We start from the raw sequence: 23551 nt of genomic DNA, 5'->3' as shown, positions 1-23551 counted from the left end.
ATTTTTTATTTAGTCTTTTAGATTATACTTACTAATCGCAAGCATTAAGGAATTGTGATAGAAGTATGATGCATTTATATCATGATCAAGCCCTCAATCAAGGATCAAGGTTTTACAACTTTTAAAGTATTATTCAAGCATTCATGAGAAGATGAAGCTCATTTAAAGATTAATCAAGCTTGAATAATGAAGAAGCCTACATTCGAAGATCTCGTAAGAAGATTAGAATAGTGTATGTGGTTATCTCGTAATGGTAACGTAAGAATGCATTTCTTAGATTGGTAAAGTTATAACCTCACAGCTATAGCAATGCTTGTATAAGAGCTCAATGTTATAGCTCTTCTATTATAACATTAAGATGTGAAATTTATATAATACACGACAAAAATAGTTTTTAAATTGTTTTTAGAAAACTGTTTTTATTCTTTTAAATGTTTTTAGTAGAAATATTTATTTTACAAGGAAGCTTATATTCATATTGAGTGTGGTTTTATTATAAGCTTATAATCAGTAATTATATTGAATCAACTTAAGAGTTGAGTCATATTACTAATTAGGATTTCTAATACTACACACTCTAAAACCCTAAATCTAACTTAATGTCAAGCTAGAGTTTTCACGAAAACAAGGCATATGAGCCACTTGACTCTCGTGTAAACTTGATAATATAAGTTAGAGAAAAAGGATTACGCATCTGAGGTAGTACCTCAAACCTTGTAGTTTTTGAGCATATACACATTTTTTCTGAGCATATTATCATTTATAAATATAGTTTTTGAGCAATATTATATTTTTTTAGTGTAATGTTTTAGTAAATGTGCTCAAAAACTTTATACTAAAGCAGAACTCAAAAACTTTAAAGTAAAACTCAGAAAATAAACAATAAGAGGTACTACCTCAGATGTATAGTTTATGAACTGTATAAGTTAAGTATTGTTAAGATTTTATTCTCTAGAATTATCTTAACATATCTTTTATGTTTAGCATGATATGGTTATATATGATAAGATATTTTTGTTATGAAAAAATCTTATCATATCTTAAGATTTACGGAAAAGATAATAGGTGAATATTTGATAAAATTATCTTTTAGTTATTCACTATCTTTTCCCAAGATTTTAAGGATAGAAATAATAAGATATGATTTGTTTACATATCATATAGTTCGGCCATCTAGGGTTTCGGTGATACCGTGAGTCCTGCTTTCCCTTGTTCTATAAGTAATCTACACTCTGCAAAATTTCAAAGTGAGACCTTTGAGCTTAACTTTGATTTATTTTCAAAAAGCAAAAACCGTGTTTTAAAGCAAAAAATGTTTTGTTATTTTTTCGAAAAAGCGTCGTGTGATTTATAAACTTGTGCATTCGTTCTTTCGTTATCGTTATAAGATAATAGTGCTTAATGGATTTCATACTCGTTCATTAACGTGAACTTTTAGTAGAATCATTAATGCTTTCTTATTAGCGTAAGTTAGTCACTCGAATATTTAACGGTACTCACTTGAGTTACAACTAGGGTAGTTGTACGAGTTGGGTTAGTAAGTTTGTAATCCGTAGAAAGGTACTAAATTTATTAGTTGAGAATAGTGGACGTAGGTTTCGATTTGTGAAACTGAACCACTTCAAAAATCGTGTGTGTCTCTCCCTTCTCTTTCGTTTCATTTACGTTTTGTTTTAATTCGTTAATTAGTTGATTAGTTAAAGTTTAATCAATAAACTTTAAATAATTAATTATATACTTACAATCGAAAAAGTGGGCTAAGTTTTTTAATCCTCAATTCACCCCCCTCTTGAGTATTTCGGCTATTGATAGACTCCTCAGTAAAATAATTTTAAGGGTAAATTGATAACTTATACCTTGTATAATTCTCTTTTTCAAATTTTATACCTAAAATAGTTTTCTTTTAAAACTTATACCTAATATCCTAATTTCTTTCAAACTCAATACCAAGTTGCATTTCCGACTAAAAAAATGACAAGGTGACCGTTTTGCCCTTGCCCTTTAGTGCATCCACATTGAAGAGGAGGTCTTCTTCCTCTTCTTTATTTTTTCATTGGATACAATATTTTCACTTATTTTTTGCCACATTTTCCAATTTCTCATCCTCTTCCTCTCTTTTTCTCCACATCAAAGAGGATGTTGTGTTTCTCTCCTTTTCACCTTTAAAGTAGGACCTCATCACACTTTTTCTCTCTTATATGGCACAAGGGCCAAAACAAGGACATACTCGATAAATAGAGGATGTCTTCCTCTTCCTCTTCCTCTTCAAAGAGGACACTAAGAGATGTATCCACATTGAAGAGGACATCCTCTTAGATGAAAGAGAGTCCTAAGAGGATGGTGTATCCTCTTCAATGTGGGTGCTCTTAATCCATCATCATCAACCGTTCAACACCCATTCTTCATCATTCAAAGCCAGCAACAATCTATCCCAACACATCAAACCATCAACAATCACAACAATCCACCATATAGGGACCTTCATCGGTAACTTCTCTGTCCCTGTAACTGACGCCTTCTCTATGTCCCTCGCCACCAATCCAGAATCAATTTACGATTTTGCGTCACCGCTTACTCATTCAGCCGCCTACCACTGCTCGACTCAATACCGACCTCCCCTGCACTTCCGCCCACGACCCTACGCCCACCGATTACCATGATGCAATGCAGCCATCAGAACATAAGGTCCCTCATCGGCACCTCCCCAGTCGAGGTGTGTGGTGGTGTGCTTATTTCGTGGTGGATTTTTAAATGGTGGGTCAGATCTGGAGGTGTTAGGAGGTGCTTGTAGTGGTGTTTGGTTTTAGGTAATGCTTGTGGTGGTGGGCGGTGTGTCAGATAATGTGGTGTTGGGCGGTGTTGAAGACGGTGTTGGGGATGGTGGTGGTGGTAGTGTCGTTAGGTGGTGATAGTGAATGTTAGGTCGTGTTGGTGGTAGTGTTAGACGGAGGTGTTATTGGGTCGTGATGGTGGTGGTGTATGGTGCTAATGGCGTTGGGCTATGATGGTGTTAGTGTTGGGGTGATGGTGGATTGTTTGAGGTTGAAACAATACTGGGTAAAGAAGATTAGGGGCAAAATGGGCATATAGCAACATATTTAACAATAAAAAATTGATTTTTATCGGATTCCGGTTATTTTTCTCCCGAAGGCGAAATTTGGTATTAAGTATGATAGAAAATAGGAAGCAAGGTATAAGTTTTGAAAAAACGTTATTTTAGGTATAAAATTTTAAAAGTGGTGTTATACTAGATATAAGTTATCAATTTACCCTAATTTTAATTAATTTTGTTGTCGCTTGTGCTGAATAAGACTTGTTAAACAAAGCTATTCACTTGGATTTAGCTTCAAGAGCAAACAGTCTTGTTGCTAAAATCCACGTATTCTTCAAAGGAAAATGAGATGGCGATACCGGGTGTTACTCAATTTGAGTAACACCCGGGGTAAAATGGTAAATTACTTCAATATTTTCACTTTTCCCTTCTAAATTTTAAATTTCAAACAAATAAGTGACAAGGGGTAATTTAGGAAGTCCAACCATAATAATAACTTAATAAGTTGCAACTTATAATCAAAAGATCTATGAAATAGTTAAATGATTTTTAAGGACTTATTCACATTTATTTTGTAACCACCTATGATTACTCCATCATCATCCAATCATCCATAGTTAGAATTTGCAAGGTATCAATCTGCTTCTTTTTTCCTTACTTGGCAAATATAGCAATATATACGAGTAAATTGCGTACATCATATGATGATGGAGTATGATAGTTCAAAAACTAAACATATTCAGCCGAAAATGTGTGATAAATTCAGATTATGTTGTCGCCAGAAATTTGGGTAAATTTATCATAACCTTCTTATATAAACTAGGTACTAAAAATTGAAAGTCATTGTTGAATGTCGGAACCAGCAACACCATAAATTTTCGTTAGAGATCAAGACCAAAATTGTACTCCGTAAATCACTAAATCCGTAATGGAGTTGCGTGAAAGCACAATAAAAACTCACTTGAATGAAAAACCATTGAAAATATGTGACGAAGGAGAAACAAGTTGATCAAGAAGAGATCAGTTCATCATGGCCCCAGATTGGATTTTCTTGCAGGTAGAATTTCAATAATCTCAATCCCAAAATTACCTTTGTACCCGTCACATTTTGACGGTAAAATAAAACATTTTTGTAAAATTTTTATTTTTTCTTTATTTTTAATTATGGTGTTACCGAAACACCTGGTGGCGCCCTAGCGCTTTCCTTCTTCAAATTTCTATTCTCGAAAATGAAAACTTTAGTCTATGCTACTTTAGTGGCTTTAATTTAAGCGTGAATTGTTTCATGGCGTGTGTGGTTTACCACTTTTCTTCTATATGCTATCAGTGTCGAAGAGGCAAAAAAAAAGATACATGCATGCAGCACAACTACTTATACTGGTTTTTAAGTTGAGGTGGATGAAGAGACATCTAAGAAGTTTGAGGGTAATGTGTACTTACATGAATGGCTAAATTTTTACCAATCAAATAGTATAATGTTTAGAATATTAATTAAATGAAAACAGATCACTTATCATGAAATAAATCTTTGCCGGCCTTCCTGGGGTTACGTTTGTATTGCCAGATTCCTACGTAGATCCCGTGAACAAGGAGTATGGAGGTATGAATCGTGTTACTCCTTGTCATCACTTTTCTGTAAGATGTCATCCCAAGTCCCAAATATGTAATTTCTTGTCTCTAATTCCCTCTCGTGATGAACTGATGTTAGAATTCTATGGTTAATACATGCCTTATTTTTACCTTTGAAAGCGAAATACCACTTATATATGGTTGTATAAGCAGGAGACAAGTACATTAATGGAGAAATTATACCTAGACAACCTCCTGTCCACAATGTAAAACCAAAGAGATTTACGCCGAATGATCGGCCTCCAAGGGATCCAATACCTATTCAGCAAGGAAATCCTTCTTATAATCAGCAAGGAAATCGTGCTTCTAATCAGCAAGGAAACCCTGCTTATAATCAGCTACGGAACTCCGCTCCTGCTTATAATCAGCTAGGAAACCCTGCTCCTGCTTATAATCAACTTGGATATATGCCACAAGGCGGAAGAGGGTATCCACCGCAGGGCCCACAACAGCAGAATTATCCTCCACAGCAGAATTATCCGAATTTTCCTCCACAACTAGGGATGTCAATGGGGCGGGGTGGGTGCGGAGGAGGGGTAACCCGCACCCGCATCCGCGAACTATAATGCGTACCCACACCCGCCCCGCGACCCGCAGTGGGTTGAACTTTTCAAACCCGTCCACACCCCGCGGGGACCCGTTAACCCGCCAAATTACCTATCTTCTCACAAAATAATTTTATAAAATGTAGATCTTCAATTTAAAACATACTAGTCTCGTACTCTCGTACATCTTATACAAATAAGTTTCCACAAAATGGTCTAACATTTAATTAACTAGTATACAAGTTTTTCAAACCACGAAATAGTTTGAGTATTAGAATTTTTTTTTTTTTTGGGTTTTATGTTGTTGGGTATTTGGGTGGGTAAGAACTAAGAAGTAGATGAAATTTGTCTAGGTTTATGAAAAAATGGTTTAAGCTTTTTATCTAAGTTATAAATTTTATTTTTATATATTACAAATTTGTCTAGGTATATGAGTAAGGCGGGTATAAGCGGAGCGGGGACATGCGAGAAGGGGCGAGCGGGGCAGGTGTGGGGCGGGGTGGGTCTCACATGATACCCACACCCGCCCCACGACCCGCGACGAATGACACTTTTGAAACCCATCTCCGCCCCACGACCCAACAAATCATTACCCGCACCCGCCCCATGTGGGGCGGGTGTGGGGCAAGACCCGCCAAAACCCGCCCCGTTGACATCCCTATCCACAACAGAACTATGGACCATCTGGTAAAGCAGATAGAGGTACTCCCGTGCCTGGTGGTGGCCATTATCAAAGCGTAGGAAGGGATGGGTTCCAGGGTGGTCAAAGAAATTTTGTGCCTTCACAAGAAGGGAATTACAACCGTGATTATAACCATCCCCAAGGTCAGATGAGCAATCAGTCGGGAAATCATGGCGGTTATGCACCACCTGTGAATTTCCGCAATGACTTAGGAAACTATGCACATAACCAACCCGAGGGACAGAGGGGCAATCAAATGAGAAACTTTGATGGTTATAAACCTCGTCAAATGAGAAACCTTGGTAATAATAGGAGCAGTTTTTCATCCCCAGTTGCGGGAGCCAATGGTCAAACAGGGGCTAAAAACTTTGAGCAAAATGAAGCTGCGCAATATAGACAAGGACCTAATGGGAATAATTATGGCCCTGGAGCTGGATATATACCTCATGGAGAAAATCCTATAGATCATGGAATCAATTCCCCTGGTGCAGAAATGGGATTCAATCAAGACATGTTTTCTCTTATTTTTCAGTTCTATTTTAACTTTTAACTTAGGTAGCGTTCCCCGTCAGAAAAATAGAATATCTAAACAGTCTTTTGAGTCGGGAACTTCTATTTTGCTTTATTGAGTTTCATAGCCCCGTCTTTTTTTTATAAGAGATCTAAATAAAATATTGTGACCTTGTTTACTACGTTAACTCTCACCCTCTTCTAACAACCTTCCTTCAACCTTCTTTCTCACTCATTAACTTCACCTTACTCTATGAGAACCCTCACAAACCATATTTAACAACCACAAATTACCGTTAGTGCCTCTTTCATGAAATATGAAGTGATTCTGGGGATTTCATGGATTGTTAAGTAGGTTCTTGAATTATTGGGTGGGTAAAATAGGTAAAAGTGCTCACGCATAAAATTTGAAATGGCGAATTTGACCATCTAAGTTATATGAAAGACATTTCATTGAGTTTAGGAGAACTGTATATTGGATGATTTTAAAAAATCAAGGGCACATGTTGGGGCATGGGGATACACTGGAGAAAATCCTATTTGTTCTGTTGAGGTATAATTTTAATTTTGTGGAGTTTCTGATAAACAGATGTAAATGTGAAACGGCGGTCGAATGTGGTTTTATTGATGAAATAGTCAAATTGGACTTCTTGTTGGAATTTGGAAATGGGAAAAACACTAGAATGTGGAGTGGGTTGTACTACGCTTAAACCATTCTAAACAAATTCTAAAATAAGACTCTACAAATTTATGCACCTCATTCATTAATATTATTAAATGACTATAAATGAGATGCATAAGCTATTATACGACCTCCTGTCGTAGCCTTATGTCTTCATTCAGATTGGGTAATTTTTGGGTTATTCCTTAGTTTGGGCATGGGTTTAATCAGGTTTCTGTCAGCTTTCCCGGGTTTACCTTGGTGTTCAATGTCTTTGCTTCCTTGATTGTTGTCAGTATGACCTGATTATCACTTTTTGCCTCTTTCTTCTGCAGGGAAGATATTGACACGACTCACTTTAATCAGCAGTCACAAAATTCTCAGTTGGATAGCCTTCAGTCTTTTGTTTATTTTCATTAAGAGTAAAATATCTCGTGTAGGGCTTTGATTCAGAGAAGTTGCTTAACCTTCCGATCGTGTTGTTGAATGTTTTCTCTCGAATTCTCACGAGTTATAAGCTTTTTTTTTCACTGATTCTTTCTACATTGAAGACTTTGTATTCTATTAGAAGTAGACCCCTTTTCTTAAATGAGAACACCCCAGAACGGAAAACGTTCATGAAACAAGATTTTTCTCTGGGCTGCTTCACGATTGTCGAAATCTTCCCTTGTAAAAAGAGGCACAACGCTAATACAATCGAACCTGAATCGTGTTAACCGTTGGGTATATTATTTTCTTCGGCCATCTTGCTCTATTTTATGTGAGACTTTATATGAACTTGTGTTTAGATGCCAATATTTATTGATCGACTAGGACTAGTTTATTCGCCGTATTTGTGAAATAGGTTTACACTAGCTTTATGCTCGATATTATAGTAGTTTATGTTTTAATTTCGAACGTTAATTCACAAATTCTAGAGGTCTGATACTTGTGTAGTTACACTAGCCGTTGGGTATATTGTTTTCTTCGGCCCCCTTACTTTTGCGTAAGACTTCAATTGCAAGTGTGTTTTCTTGCTGATTAATCTAACGGTCCCCACACTCTACATGTCATCAATCCCTTTGCCTTTCCTCTATCCAATGGGAAGGTGTCACGTCATATTTAATAAAAAGTTAATTTTTATCCCTAACAGTCTTGATGAGTTATTACTTATTAGCATTCTAGATATCGTGAATGATGAATCTTGTGCCCAATCTAGTGTACCTCATCACATAATTGGCACAATCTTGCCATTCCGCCGTATAAGCGGTATCATATCTTCCACCAATAAAATTTATGAATTTTTTTTTAACATGAAGTAGTATGAAATGATACACCTGACTGATATGAGTGTAACACCCAAGACTCCTTTGGATAGTTGACGGTTAATGCCAAAACATCACCCTCAACCTTTGTAGCTAGTGTCGCATCGCCATCCTATTGATTACGCTGTTGTCGATTGTTTTTGGGATTTCTCTCTCTTTACATGTCCATTTTCACAACATTCCCAAAAATTCGGCCCTGCACTACCTCGTGACTTAGATCTCCCACGGTGAGCACCTCTATAATTTTTTCTCCCTCTATCCCCAACAATTAATCCACTCTCATTGATCCCCGACGTCTCCACCTAATTCTCTCTTGGGAATACTTTTGCTTAGAATTAAGTCACGCACCTCATCAAATTTAAGTTTCTCTTGTCCAAGAGCACTACATATTGAAGTAACACTAGTATTCCAACTACTAGGTAAAGTAGATAATAAAGTTAAGGCTTTTATCTCACCATCAAAACCGATCTTCACGAAGCTTAATTGCCTCGTGATCCCTTTAAAATCTTTAATATGATCGGCCATTATAACTACTTCATGCATCACTAACCCAAACAATCTACCAATAAGAAATACCTTATTTGGTGCAAATGGTTTCTCATACATATTTTCTAAGGAATTCATCAAGTCCAACATTGTCTTTGCACCAATTACATTAAATACAGCATTTTGAGCAAGCATCATCGCACATTCGCACCATCGCACCTAGCCCCTACTTATCCAGAAGTTCCCACTCAGCCTTCTCCATAGAATTCAGCTTAACGCCTTCTAATGGAACATGTAAATTATTAGAATACAAATAATCACTTATTTGCATTTATGAGGAAGTAAATTATTTCCCATCGAATTTATCGAACACAATTGTATCTGCTTATTGTGGCTCACGCTTCCCTTATCCCTCACCTGCTCAACCGGGGTTCTGTTACCAATTGCAGGATATTTTTAACGGATAAAAACCACACGCAATAGAATTACACACTCTAACTATTACTCTTATTCGTGAGGTGATTTTGAGAATAAAGCTCTTTCACCATAATTAGTTTTAAACCCGTGAAACTCACGGGCTGTGTTATACTCTGTAGTTAGATGATTACCTTTAAGCTAATACTCCATATATTGTTAATAAACTTAAAGTCATACGAAAGTCGATATTACATAAATGTAAAATACAACAAATTAGAGTTGGTTATTTGTACAATTCGTATCAATATTATTATTTTAACTAAATGATAAGTTATGAGTTTAAGACATGACTAAGATATAAGTCTGTCAAATTTTGACCCAACACGATCTCATCCATTTTTTCAGGGTTAAAACCTGAAAATCTCGAGCAGTAACCCGTTCGATATAAAACCTGAAATGACCCGCTATTTTAAGTGAACCCGACACGAACAAGTCGACCCGTTGAGTCAAAGATAAACTAAAATAATTTTTATAAAAATATTAATATTTACTGTATTATATAATATTTTTGAAAAAATAATTAAAAACTAAACATTGAATATAATTAAAATATTAATATTAAAAATACTTTAGTTTTAAAAAAATATTTTTCAGATCTATAAAAGGCCTTATGTACTAATTTTTGACCCGCACTTTACCCCTAATAACCCGACCCATAACCCGTATTTGAACCCACCGTACCCGACCTGTATGTTCCGATGCGCCCAACCCGTTTGAGATATATAGACAACATAAAGGATATATAACCCCACTTAAATGGTGTAAAAAATTATCGGGAAAATAATATCAAATGAAACCCGCCCTTCTACCCTCGTATACACATTAAAAAGTCATCGAAAAAAATAATAATAATGCTTGTAAAATGTATTCATGAATTATAGGTTAAGACAACCTTAACTATGAAACTGTCCATTTTTGTTAATAAAAAAACGTTCAGTTTTATTATTAACTTAATAAAAAAAATTATCTTTTTATTTAATGAGTTAAAAATTATAAAATAAGAGGGTCTCACACCATGAGACGGTCTATTTTTATTAAAAAAAAATCATTTAATGCTAACAAATAAGTTGTCTTTCCACATTATAGAACAGTCTCACAGTGTAAGACCGTCTTAAATTAATAAGTAATGACAACCATAATAGCTGATGAAGTATTTTTTTTACCATTACTGTAGTTTGTAGATTTAACATGGTTATGAGTACGTTTGTTTTTGGGAAGAGTACCATTAATATATGAATTTAAAATATATTCCGTAATTTCGGTTATAAATTAGTTTTAGAATCATATATTCCGTAATTTTGCTTATATAAATATATTCTGTAATTTTGCTTGAGAGAATATCATATAGCTATAGACCATATAACTATAGACCTATAGTAAATTAGTTTATAATATATTTTTGCTTAGATATTATATTTATATTTATTATTTACTTTATTAATGATTTTTAAAGATATAATGTGTAAGAATTTATATGTTTTTTAATTTTTAATTTTAAAGATATATTGTGTAAGGATGGGAGAGAATTTCAAAATATATATGAAATATACACCAAAATATATATAAGAAATAATTTATATGTTTTTAAAAGATATTTTATATGTTTTTTTTAAGGATATATTGTGTAAGAAAAAGAGAGATATTCAAAATATATATGAAACTAGGTTTGATGCCCGGCTACACCCGGACTACCTTTATTTACCATTCAAAATTTATTTTCTATGAAATATGATTTGCTAAATTTGCTTAACACATACATTTACAATTTATATCTTGAAATTATGATGAGATGTAAAATTAATCAACAAATTATGAGACACGTTCACCACTCCCGTTGTTAATATTACTACTTTCACTACATTCCCTGTTAATACTATTACGTTCACTACTGTTTCGGTTACGGCTGTTTCTTTAACTACTCTACTATTTGTACGGTTAATCCGTTAGTTTTGTCAAATGCATATATTTAAATAAATTAATATTTTTCTAAAATCGAATTTTTAATTAATTTTTCATACTCTCTCCGTTGTTTCTATTGTTACTTGCATTGCATATGTTGTGACTACTATTACTTTCACTACTCCGGCCATCATTATTTTTACTTTCATTACTCCGTCATTATTTTTTATTTGATTACTCCTGTATTTATTACTGTTAATTTTACTACTCTCGTTGCTGATAGTATGACTTTCACTACTGTTGCTACTATTGTTGCTTTTACTACTCACATGGGTGGTTACTATCATATTAGTTGACTAGGTTTGATGCACGACTACGCCCGGGCTACCTTTATTTACCATTCAAAATTTTTTTTCTATGAAATATGATTCGCTAAATTTGCTTAACACATACATTTACAATTTATATCTTGAAATTATAATGAGATGTAAAATTAATCAACAAATTATGAGACACGTTCACCACTCCCGCTGTTAATATTATTACTTTCACTACATTCTCTGTTAATACTATTACGTTCACTACTTTTTCGGTTACGGTTGTTTCTTTAATAACTACTCCTACTATTTGTACGGTTAATCCGTTAGTTTTGTCAAACTCATATATTTAAATAAATTAATATTTTTCCAAAACCGAATTGTTAATTAATTTTTCATACTCTCTCTGTTGTTTCTATTGTTACTTTCATTGCATATGTTGTGACTACTATTACTTTCACTACTCCGACCGTCATTATTTTTTCTTTCATTACTCCATCATTATTTTTTATTTCATTACTCCCGCATTTATTACTGTTAATTTCACTATTCCCGTTACTGATAGTATGACTTTCACTACTGTTGCTACTATTGTTGCTTTTACTACTCACATGGGTGGTTATTATCATATTAGTTGATGATTATATAGTTGTATTAAAGTTTTATACTTAAATAAATCTGAAATATTAAATTTGAATATTATTTAAGAGCAATCATTATTATTTACTAATTAAATTACAAATCTAATGAATTATGTGAATATTATATTTTTTGGAAATCTAAAATGATTTATTTATCTTTTAATAGTTTTCAAAATATAACGACTTATATTATATTTATGTATGTTAAATAATTAAAATCTTTATACTAATTCATATCATAAGTAGGGTCTGTTTATTTAAGGAAACTCACTATATTCTAGTGTTCTCTAAATTTATACTTCAACCAAAACTATATAGTATTTACATTGAAGTCCCTTGTTCAGGTCCATCACACGGTGCTAGCGATTAAAAACTATATAGTATAATTAATTTGTATAGATTTATTTAATTACATTGAACTTCCTTGATTTTTGGAATTAATATATACTTACTCCGTTTTTATATGGGTAATAAAATGGATACATCATATGAGAATGGAGGATGTAGTATTGATTGATTTATGAATATATGAAATATACACCGAAATATTTAAGAAATTTAGAGGATTAACATATACTCCCTCCTATTCACTATATTCTTCCCTATTTCCTTATTCGGATTATTCGGGTTTTCTTCCCTATTTCCTTTTTTGGGTTGATTTATGTGGTCCAAATTAAATTGCATGTCGGGTAGTGTGTTTTGTGTGGTCCAAATTCACTTTCTTATTTTTTGTGCAAAAAGGAAATGGGAAGAATATAGTGAATAGGGGGAGTATATAGATAAATTTAGATAGATATAGATACGTGAGAGGTGAGATATTAGCAAGTACTCTTTAGTCTTTAGGTTTTGTAAGTCAAAATTTCCAGTATAAGGCCCTGTTCTTTCTGGCTTTTTAGAGTTGAATCAATCAATCAATCAATCGAAATGAATCGAATCGAATGGAGAGTCGAATCGAATCAATCGAATGAATGGAGCTGAATTTGGATCGAATCGAATCAATAGAGAGTTGAGTAATCAATCGAATCAATAAAGTCAATTGAGTGAAATCGAATCGAAATAATCATATTAATATTAATAATAATAATATTTAATATTATTGTTATTATCAACTGTACTAATAATAATATTCATAGTATAATACTATTTATACTAAAATTAATATTTTTAAGAAAAAAATTATAATATTATACTCCCTCTGTAGGTAATTTGTTGTCCTATTTCATTTTGGGGTGTCTCATTCAATTATTGTCCTTTCTATTTTAAGAATGAACTTGATGAGCAATTTGATCATTCACACTCAATTTGGTCCGCTTGTCATTTATAATTGGCCCCTCCTCTTTCCTTGGTCTTTGTGCCAAAAACCAAAGGACAACAATTGATAGGGATAGAGGGAGGAGTATATGAATAATCATAAATTATAATAATGAAAAAATAGTAATTTTTTACTAATAATATTCTTAATAACAATAATAAATAATAATGTCAATATTAATAATGATATTAGTAAAAATAATTGTTTCGAATAAAAACACTCAAGTAAGCGTTGCTCGAATCCGGGTCGGGTCAACGCGCTCCTTTCAGACGATGACACCTCGAACCTATGCTTGCTCTCTCCGGATGGATCTTTCACGCTAACAAATAGGGCCTCGGAGGGTTCGCATAGGTCCTTCTCGATGCCTTACAGATCTTGGTGGATAGTTGGGACCTTGCTTGAAGCTAAGGTTTCCGTGCCTTCTCATAGTAGCTCGAGTAGTCTTACTTCTAGAGAGAGGAAGTTGTTGGTGAGAAGTATTTTACCATTGATGGGTGAATAATGAGGTATTTATAGATTTCTATGTGTACCTCAAATGATGGCTGGCAAGCATGGTTACCATATTCGCTATGAATACGCCTTATCGATTCGCGATTCGCTTATAGAAAATGTGTTATATGTATTTTCGATGAATCGTTGATAGAATTCGCTTTTAACAATTCGTGATTCGTAGAGTATCAAGTTTAATCCGTAACCATGTTGGCAAGCGTGTTGACTTGTATGACCCCGTATTGACTATTGGGTCAAGTCGGTTGGGCGTGCCCCATCAATAATATTAATAATAAATGTTATTAATTTTAATAATAATACCAATAATTATAACAACCACAACAACAACAATACTAATAATAATAATAATAACAATAATAATAATAAATAATATTATTATTAACATTAATAACATTATTATTCATTTTAACAACAACAACAACAACAACAACATTATTATTCATTTTAATAATAATATTCATAATAATAATAATAATAAATAAATTATTAATAACATTATTATTAAATATAATAATAATAATAATAATAATAATAATAATAATAATAATAATAATAATAATAATAAAGAATAATATTAAAAAATAGTATTATTGATAACAAAATTAATAATAACTATTAAATTTAAGATGAGTAAAAAATTTAAATGAAATTTGAACTTAATAATTGAATCGAATCGAATCAATCGAATCGAATGGAGTGAAATGAGAAATTTGAATCGAATCAATAGAGTTGAATCAATCAATCAATCAATGGAATCAATCAATGAATCAATCGAATCGAAATGAATCGAATCAATCGAAAATGAATCGAATCAAGAAAAAAAAAAGCGAGAAAGAACAGCTACTAAATAGAAAGCGGGATTACAAATCAAACAAAACAACTTAATTCAGTTTTCAATACACAAACTTGCGTTTAAACAACCCTTCTTCTTCAGCTCAATTCAAGCAAGTATCTTGTCAAAAAAAAAAAAAAAAAAAAAAAAAATTCAAGCAAGTATCTCCACCTTCTTTCGCCCTTTTTTAGAACACATAAGTTGCTTATTCTTACTACTGCTGTTATTAGATGGCCGTCGATTGGTCTACATTGCCTGACGATCTTGTTGGTGAAATTGCAATCAAGTTGGAATCTTGTGACGATTTTATTTATTTTTCTACTGTTTGTCGCTCTTGGAATCGTGCTTCGTCCTTAATAAAGAACCTATGGACGGCTACACCAGTACCATGGCTTTTACTTGCTCAAAACACTGAAATTAATCACAAGTGTCCTCGGAACATCTTCAAGCTTAACAATAATAAGCGTTACAGTTTGAATCTGCCAGAGATGTATGGAGCAAGGTGTTGGGGTTCGCCTTATGGTTGGGTTGCAATGGTTAAACATGACCTCTCCGTTCAATTATTTAATCCAATCACCAAGGCGAATATTAGTTTCCCATCTTTGCAAACCATCCCATCCCTACCTATATATGAACCCCCAGATAATGAAGTTCCATGGTTTGATTATAATGAGTGGCTTTTGGCGGCTTTTTTGCAAAAGGTCATTGTGCTCAAAGTGTCTCAAGCTGGTGGTCATCACGAGTTTGTTATTATGCTACTTTCTGTGTTTATGAAGGGCCCAATTTTTGCTAAGCATGGAGATCAGTCGTGGACGACAATATTGATCAAGGAACCAAAGGTTAGCGTGTTTGATGTTGTGGTCATGGATGATCTTGTATTTGCTTTATATGGTTATGAAGGAGCAATTGCGTATTGGAGTGTTACGGAATTCTATGGTTTAGGGGTTGTTAAACCAATGGTTTATTTGACAGGTAAGTATAGGATTTTCGCAAGCGCAAATAGCGCATATTTGGTACAATCAGGTAGTGATCTCCTCTTGGTGATACGATTCAAGTTAGGGCAGATGGATTTAGATGATATTTATTATGATGATTATGAGATTGCTCACCGAACAATAGATTTCAAAATCTACAAACTTAATCCCAACGACAAAAATTGGGAGAGCGTTGAAGATTTAGGTGATGTGGCGTTGTTTGTCGGTGAGAACTCTTCTATGGCAGTTTCTTCAGCACACGCCAAAGGTTTGCAACGTAGTTGTATATATTTCACGGATGATGAAAGTGAGGTGTGGCTGTATCCAAGTGAGCGTACACTGCTTGCTGGACATGATATGAGTGTATTTGACATCAAAACGAATATGACAGAGCTGTTTTATGAAGACAATGATACACGTTCCTCAGTTTGTTCACCAACCTGGTTTGTTCCTCATTTTTAAAATCGTCCCGGGTTATGATATTACGTTTAAGTTCCCTTTGACTAGTAAGGGTTTTGCTCTTTTGTCGTCACAATTGTGTGGCAGGCATGTTAGTTTCATGATATGAATACAGGCAGACTGATTTATAACAATTCTGCATTCATAGGAAGCATACCTTTGGCAGACTCTGCTTAATTTGGTCTTGATAGTTTCATAGTAACTAGTAAAAAGGTAGATTATACAGCATCAGGTTCTGGTGTCTCTTTACCTTACCAGCTGAATCCCATAAGCCGATAGAGGGGATAACTGACAGCAATTTACGGTGATTCTAAGGGAGCTTAACATTGTATTCTAGGCGATAACTAACAGCAATTTACTTGTGTTATTCCCAAATGGCATTGCACATGATTGTTTGTATTCCCTTGGATGTCCTATCTGAACAGAATGATTTCCTGAATATCAGAGTAACCAATGAATCTCTGGTGCCGTTTATGAGCTTAGTGGACTTTGCACTTGGCACTTGAAGCTCTTCTATTCGCCTTTTCTATTTTTCTTTTAAGCAGGAATACTTTATGTCAAAGTACATTATATATTTATATTTGTCCTATTCGGTAAGGATCATCTGTTCCATTTTTGTGTCCTACTCCATACACATTTTGACGCTAAACAAACGAGTCATTTCAAGTTTTGTTTGATTGGGCTTCGGTCAAGATTTCCGGATCTTGACTCCGGAAAAAGGGGTCGAGTTGGGTCGGGTCGGTGGGTTTATGGGTCGAGTCAGCTTTTAACAGATCTACATGCATTTCACCGATTATTTATAAGCCCTTGTGAATTAAGGACATCTTGTTTTGTCACTTCTAGACCTGGCAAAACGGGTCGGGCTAATTCGGGTCAGGTCAGTTCGGGTTTCTCATTGATTTCGGGTTAACTCGGGATGGGTCATTTTGGGTTTTGGGTCAGTTTCGGGTTTGTTGGTCGGGTGGGTTAAACGGGTCGGATTGTTTTGGGTCGGGTCATTTTCGGGTCAATGAATAATAGAGAAAAAGTCATTTCAAGTCTTATCTGTTCAATTAGAGTTATATTTTGTCGGGTCATTTTCGGGTTTGGTGGTTTCGGATCGGGTCATTTTCGGGTCGGGCCAGTTCGGGTCAAGAAAGCTTGGGTCATGTTCGGGTCGGGTCGGATCAAATTGGGTTTTCGGGTCACGTTCGGGTGATGTAGTTCGGGTCTTGGGTCGGCCTTTTCGGGTCAGATCAATCGGGTCGGGTTGCTTTTGCCAGGTCTAGTCACTTCTGTTGAAATGTCTTGATGGTCTTGTAGCTTTTAACAGACCTACATGCATTTCACCAATTCTGCATTCATAACAAGCATACCTTTGGCAGACTCTGCTTAATTTGCTCTTACGCATTCATAGCATACTTGCTGTCTTGTACTAATCCAAAATAAGAGGGATACTTCCAACAGGATGGTGGTGTGGATAGATTTGTGAGGGACTAGAAACTAACTCAAATTAACCATCAGCGATGAAAATAACTTGAATATGATTACTCTTAAAATAACAATTGAAGTTTGTTGATATCTAATAATCATAATATTTAATTTTTCATCCAACTTTATGTGTCCTGCTAAATAAAGTGTTACAAAATGCACATCCGTCTCACTTTTATGTCCAATCTCGCATCCCACGGCCTCAATCTTCTAACAACTCATCCTTTCAGAACATCTAAATATATTTCAATGTGTAATGTTTATGTGTCAAATATAGAGAGATAGTAGAATACAAGAGGGAACACGAAAATGAGACGGACAATCTAGACTGAAATGAGATGTGCCTGTGGTGGCCTGTTTTCACATAGTAATCTCGTTATCCACATAAACAAATTCCTCCAATCCCTTGGGATATCTATATGTGTGGATAACAACCTTCCATTGATATGCTCTACCCACGTCAAATTAAACACACATATTAATAACATCTATTTATTCTCTACATCATAAATCACTCTCCTTTCTCTGCAACTCACTCAGTCCCATGAACAATTGCTCATCACTTTTTCAGGTAAATGTTTAACATTTCTGATCCCAAACTTTAAACTACCTTTATTTCATTTCTAGATGTGTTTTTGATTCATCTCTTTTGGGTTTTATTCAAAGTGTGTGTTTTGATTAATTTGTTGGGTATTTTTGGTTTAAAATTGTGTTTTTGAGTGATCCACTTTGGTATTAATGTTAATTTCTATCATCACACATTCTCATTTAAGACGGAAGTATCCGTCTTAAGCTTAAGACGGATCAAGGTTTTATCATATGCACAAATAGATTTTGTAGTGATCTACTCTTAGTTATAAAGTTTTGATCTTTTGAGCATATCTTCTGAGAAGACTTAACTTTAAAACTTGGAATCGTGTGTTGTGCGTTCCCCGATCATTTGTTTACCTTTTTATTCATTATTGAAGGGTATGTTAATGAAGGGTATGAGAAAGATGGAAATATTGTAGGAACTGAGCTTTGGCTTTTTGCGAGACAGTTTTACAAATAATTTAAAACACAAGAAAGGGCCTTATTGCTTTGTGATTGCAATGCTTTTCTACTTGAAGGTTTCGTGCATCTGTCCCTCTTCCCGCCATACGCAGGATCGCTTGAGGCACTGTGTAATGTTGGGCCAATTGGGGTTTCATTTCCAATTTATCCAAAGTCTTACTATTCATTGGTTTTGAAATATGAAGAAAAGTAACATGGTTCACAAACTGTCGACGTTTATAATAATTTTAAGTCGTAGACAGACGATGCAATTCTCCACATAGTTTTCGTAAGAAAGGATAACCTTGAAGTAGCTTCTGCCCCGTTCCCCTTACCCCGTGTATGCAGCAGCTGTTAAGAACTTGAGACAAGGTAATGGGGTTTTGATGTTGTAGTATTCAGTTATTCACTGTGTAACTTCCACTTATACCGTAAAGATCTTGTCAATTTATGCGTAGAGGTGATTGAGTGAAGTGAAAGTATAAGGGGTTGGTAAGGCAGGGATGTTTCTTTTTAATACGGAGTACTATACTTTGGAGTTTGGGCTTTTGCAATCTACAACTTCATTCACAAATTCAGCTAAGATATGTTCAAAAGATCAGTGCTTTGTAACTTCTGTACAAATTTCTTATAAGCGGTCTTCTATGCTTTAATAATGCTTGGGGGGGAAGAGGCTGGGATGATCACCATCATATATAGTCTGAAAACTTGAGCTCTTAACTTTCCGATTTGCAGGTTGCTTAGGAATTCCTATTGTGGTAATTGGTGAATTGAGAGTGGAAACAAAAAATTAGAAAGCTATCTTGAATGTGAAGTTGAAGTGTGGAACATTTACTCCGAAAAACTGAAGTTGCTGAAGCAGTTGTGAAAGAGATGACTCTATGTAATCCCATGCTCAGCCATCTGAGAGGAACTTCTGCCACCAAGAGAATGGTTCATGGAAAATCAGCTAAGGTAAGTGTTCTGAATAATCGACTTGCACAATAATGTGCCTTAAGCTTGTTCCCTAGTTTCGTAAGATTGGCATTTTTATCCCCTGCTGTCAATCTGTCATGTCATGTACTCCCTATTTACCTTTGCTTTTGGCACAAAAACCGAGGAAGGAGGAAGGGACTATTTGTAGCTATTGTTATTGGATGACAAGTGGATCAAATCCATATGGCTGATCTAATTACTCACTAAGAGCATTACCAAAATAAAGGTAAACAAATGACTGAAACACACAAAGGAGGAAAAGGTAAACAAATGACCGGGACGAGGGAGTATGTTAAAGTACCAAGTGTATTGGTCTCTTAGATCTATAGTCACTACAAAGTTGGCTATTGTGGTCAATTGTGTTGTGTCTCTTCTTTTCCCTGTTCCGTGCCATGTGGCCAGTCTCCATGAGACCATGACCAAAGGATCAAAATCAATCCCGTTGTGTCGTATTCCATTTTGGTCCATCCGGCCAATAGTTCACGTTTCTCTTTCAGGCATGTTCTGTATGAAAATTGAATCCGAGACGCTCTGGCCAACTTTCTTGTTGAAAACTCTATCAGAAAACAGACATAAATTATTGGCTACGACAGGGGTAGTTACTTTGATGAGACAGCTTTTGTGATTTTGCTCTATTGGCCACTGTAAAAGTGCATTTATGTTGTGATTCTTCATTATGTCATCAGCTGCTAATAGCTTAAACTTGTAGGTCATCTGAGGAAACTACAATTTCCACTTAAGGTTCCTCCAAAAAAAAAAAAGAATCCTCTTATGGATCATTGTAAAACTTCAACAGGCGTCAACGTCACTATTCAATCCTCTAAGTTAGAGCAGCTCCCCCTTCCCCCTCTCTCTAAACAATGAAAAAAAAAAAAAAGTATTTTTAGTGCAATCGTCATTATTTTTGGTTTACTCTATTATCTTAGTAGTGTGTTCCTGCTGGAATTTTTCACTTCCCTTAATGTCAAATCCTAGTTCCGCTATGGGTATTAATCTATGTTTTAGACATAATTAGAGGAATCGGACATTGTGGCCTCTTCCGGGTTGTTGCTCTCTAAATGAGCCCTATATCGTGTCAAGATGTTGTCATAGTTAGCTTGAAAACCTTGACAACTCTGTCCCTTTGTATTATCATGGACGATATTTAATTAATAATTCCTATAATAGCAATCTGCAAATGATTGCTTGTGGATCTAATGATTGTTATGGTTGATTAATTGCTTCAGGGAGAAAGTTTAGATCACATCAAACTGCATCCAGAGCCTGGCACCGTTTGTTGTTCATTATGTTTGAAGAAAACAAGTTGCAAGATTGTGCGCGCTCAAACAAAGTTGATGAACATTTTGGTCGATAAAGGGAAGGCAGAAGATGCGCTGTCAACGTTTGAGAAATTAGTTGAGGATGGACACAATCCATCACTGATAACATACACTACTCTCTTAGCCGCATTGACCATCCTCAAGCGTTTTGACTACATACATCCCATTGTCTCCCAAGTTGAAGAAAATGGAATGAAACCCGATTCAGTGTTCTATAATGCCGTTATCAATGCTTTTGCAGAATCAGGAAATGTGGAAAAGGCTATGAATGCATTTGTAAAAATGGGAGAGAGTGGATATAGACCTACTACCAGCACTTACAATACATTGATGAAAGCTTTTGGTATAGCCGGTAAACCCGAAGAATCAATGAAGCTTCTTGAGCACATGTCCCAAAATGGGTCTGTAAAACCCAATCTTAGGTCATATAATGTGTTGGTGAGGGCTTGGTGTAGCAAGGGGAACATCGCACAGGCTTGGGACGTGGTCTTCAAAATGTTGGCTTCTGGTCTAAAACCTGATACTGTGACGTACAACACTATAGCAACGGCTTATGTCAGAAACGGAAAGACTAAGCTTGCTGAGGAAATGATATTAGAGATGCAAAGCAATAATGTACAGCCCAACGAAAGGACTACCTGTATTATAATTAGTGGGTATTGTAAAGAAGGTAAGATGAAGGATGCCTTAAGATTTGTTTATAGGATGAGGGATCTTGGATTGCGCCCCAATCTTGTTGTCTTCAACTCACTGGTTAAAGGATTTCTGGATATCACAGAGATGGACGGTGTTGATAAGGTGAGTACTGACTGTAACACCCTCGTATTGCTTTATTGCAACCTTCATGTCATGCTGAAGGTAGCAAATTGATTATGCATTCCTGCTGTATGTCAATGTCGTGCTTTGAAGTTATTTTGAACTTTTGATTCTCTGTTGTGGTTTTTTTTTCTTTCCATGATTTTAATGGTTCATTGACGGCTTCAAGCGGTCATTTGTGTTAACTGACCCCAAATTAATTCGAGCCTCTTGTTTGAACTGATTTCAAGGCACCCACAAGTTGATTTCATTTGGCACCATTTTGATAGGTTTTGGAGTTGATGGAAGATTTCGGAGTGAAACCAGATGTGATAACATGTAGCACAATCATGAATGCCTGGAGTGCTGCAGGTTATATGGATAAGTGTCAGGAAATATTTGACAAGATGGTTAAAGAAGGTATTCAACCTGATGCACATGCATATAGCATTCTTGCCAAAGGTTATACGCGTGCAGGGCAACCCGAGAAGGCCGAGGAACTCCTTAATCAAATGATAAAAATGGGTCTCCATCCTAACGTAGTAATGTTCACGACTGTAATCAATGGATGGTGTAGTACAGGGAGAATGGAATGTGCTAACCGGGTTTTCAATGCCATGTGTGAACATGGTATATCTCCAAATTTGAAAACCTTTGAAACCTTAATCTGGGGTCACGGAGAAGCAAAGCAGCCTTGGAAAGCACAAGAAATCCTTAGTATAATGGTCGAGTATGGGGTCCAGCCTCAAGACACCACCTTTGTGCTCGTTGCCGAAGCCTGGCAAGCTTCTGGAATAACCAAGGAGATTAGTAGAGCTATGGTTTCTGCAAGCAATGAGAACGAAGAGTTTACCGTGGCTCATCTGGAGAATGTATTTAAAAATGGGTCTCCACATCTATATGATTCTTCTTATTCTACCCCAGGAATCGCAAAAAACCGATTTGTGGTGAAAGACGCATTGGAGCCGGGCAGTAACATGTGTCCTAAGGCAAGTTACACGGGCCAAGTGAATCGGTTTGGGAGGAGACCACAGGTTGTTTGTCGGAAGCAATCTCATGGTCATGGGCAGCTAGGTATGTACAGTCACCTTGCTCTTCCTTGTACATTGGTGTTCTTGAACTAAAGGAGGATCTGGTTTACACAATCTGTGGTGGAAGTTTGATGATTACAGTCTGTCAAACCCTGCTTACTGTTAATTGTTGTATATAGTAACTCACCTTGAATCACTGCCTTTGTGGCTCGTTGATTGTATCTCGTCATCTAATGTCATTAGGCTACATCTCGGATTGGCTGGGACATGATGTTTAAGTTATAGTAATGAATATATTGGAGATACTCTTTTATTTAAGCGACGTGCTGTCTTCCTTCTTGTTCATTTGCACTTTTAATGTAATTTAAGCCTTCAGTCAGTCGATGTGCTGCTTCACTGACCACAGGCCGAAGTGCTGAGGGTGTTGTTGAATCATTCGACTGAGAGAGGTCATTACGACTTACGAGTACATGTCCATTCATTTTAGGTTATTAAGCTTGAGTCTGTTACGAGTGTTATTATCGTTTTTTTTTTTTTTTTGTAAGAGTTAGTCAGAAGTCAGGTCATTTGGATCATCACGAGTGATTTCAGATCAGTCCAAAGAGATTTTCTTGACAGGGTTATTATTGCATTCAATTT

At 35.4% G+C, this 23551-nt stretch overlaps 2 protein-coding genes across 2 annotated transcripts; both read left to right on the top strand.

Moving 5' to 3' along the window:
* Nucleotides 1–15087: 15087 nt before the first annotated feature.
* LOC141614526 (F-box protein At2g17036-like) lies at nucleotides 15088–16293 on the top strand. The gene has a single exon (XM_074433270.1). The coding sequence runs from the start codon at nucleotides 15088–15090 to the stop codon at nucleotides 16291–16293; it is 1206 nt and encodes a 401-aa protein (XP_074289371.1).
* A 1785-nt stretch (nucleotides 16294–18078) lies between these two features.
* LOC141612191 (uncharacterized) lies at nucleotides 18079–23230 on the top strand. Its single transcript, XM_074430910.1, has 4 exons — nucleotides 18079–18331; nucleotides 19528–19746; nucleotides 20994–21884; nucleotides 22172–23230. The coding sequence occupies exons 2-4, from the start codon at nucleotides 19666–19668 to the stop codon at nucleotides 23003–23005; spliced, it is 1806 nt and encodes a 601-aa protein (XP_074287011.1). The 5' UTR covers nucleotides 18079–18331; nucleotides 19528–19665; the 3' UTR covers nucleotides 23006–23230.
* Nucleotides 23231–23551: the final 321 nt, after the last annotated feature.

This window comes from Silene latifolia, chromosome 11, assembly GCF_048544455.1.
Source record: "Silene latifolia isolate original U9 population chromosome 11, ASM4854445v1, whole genome shotgun sequence".
Lineage (NCBI taxonomy): Eukaryota > Viridiplantae > Streptophyta > Magnoliopsida > Caryophyllales > Caryophyllaceae > Silene > Silene latifolia.
This window is presented reverse-complemented; position numbering and strand designations above follow the sequence as displayed.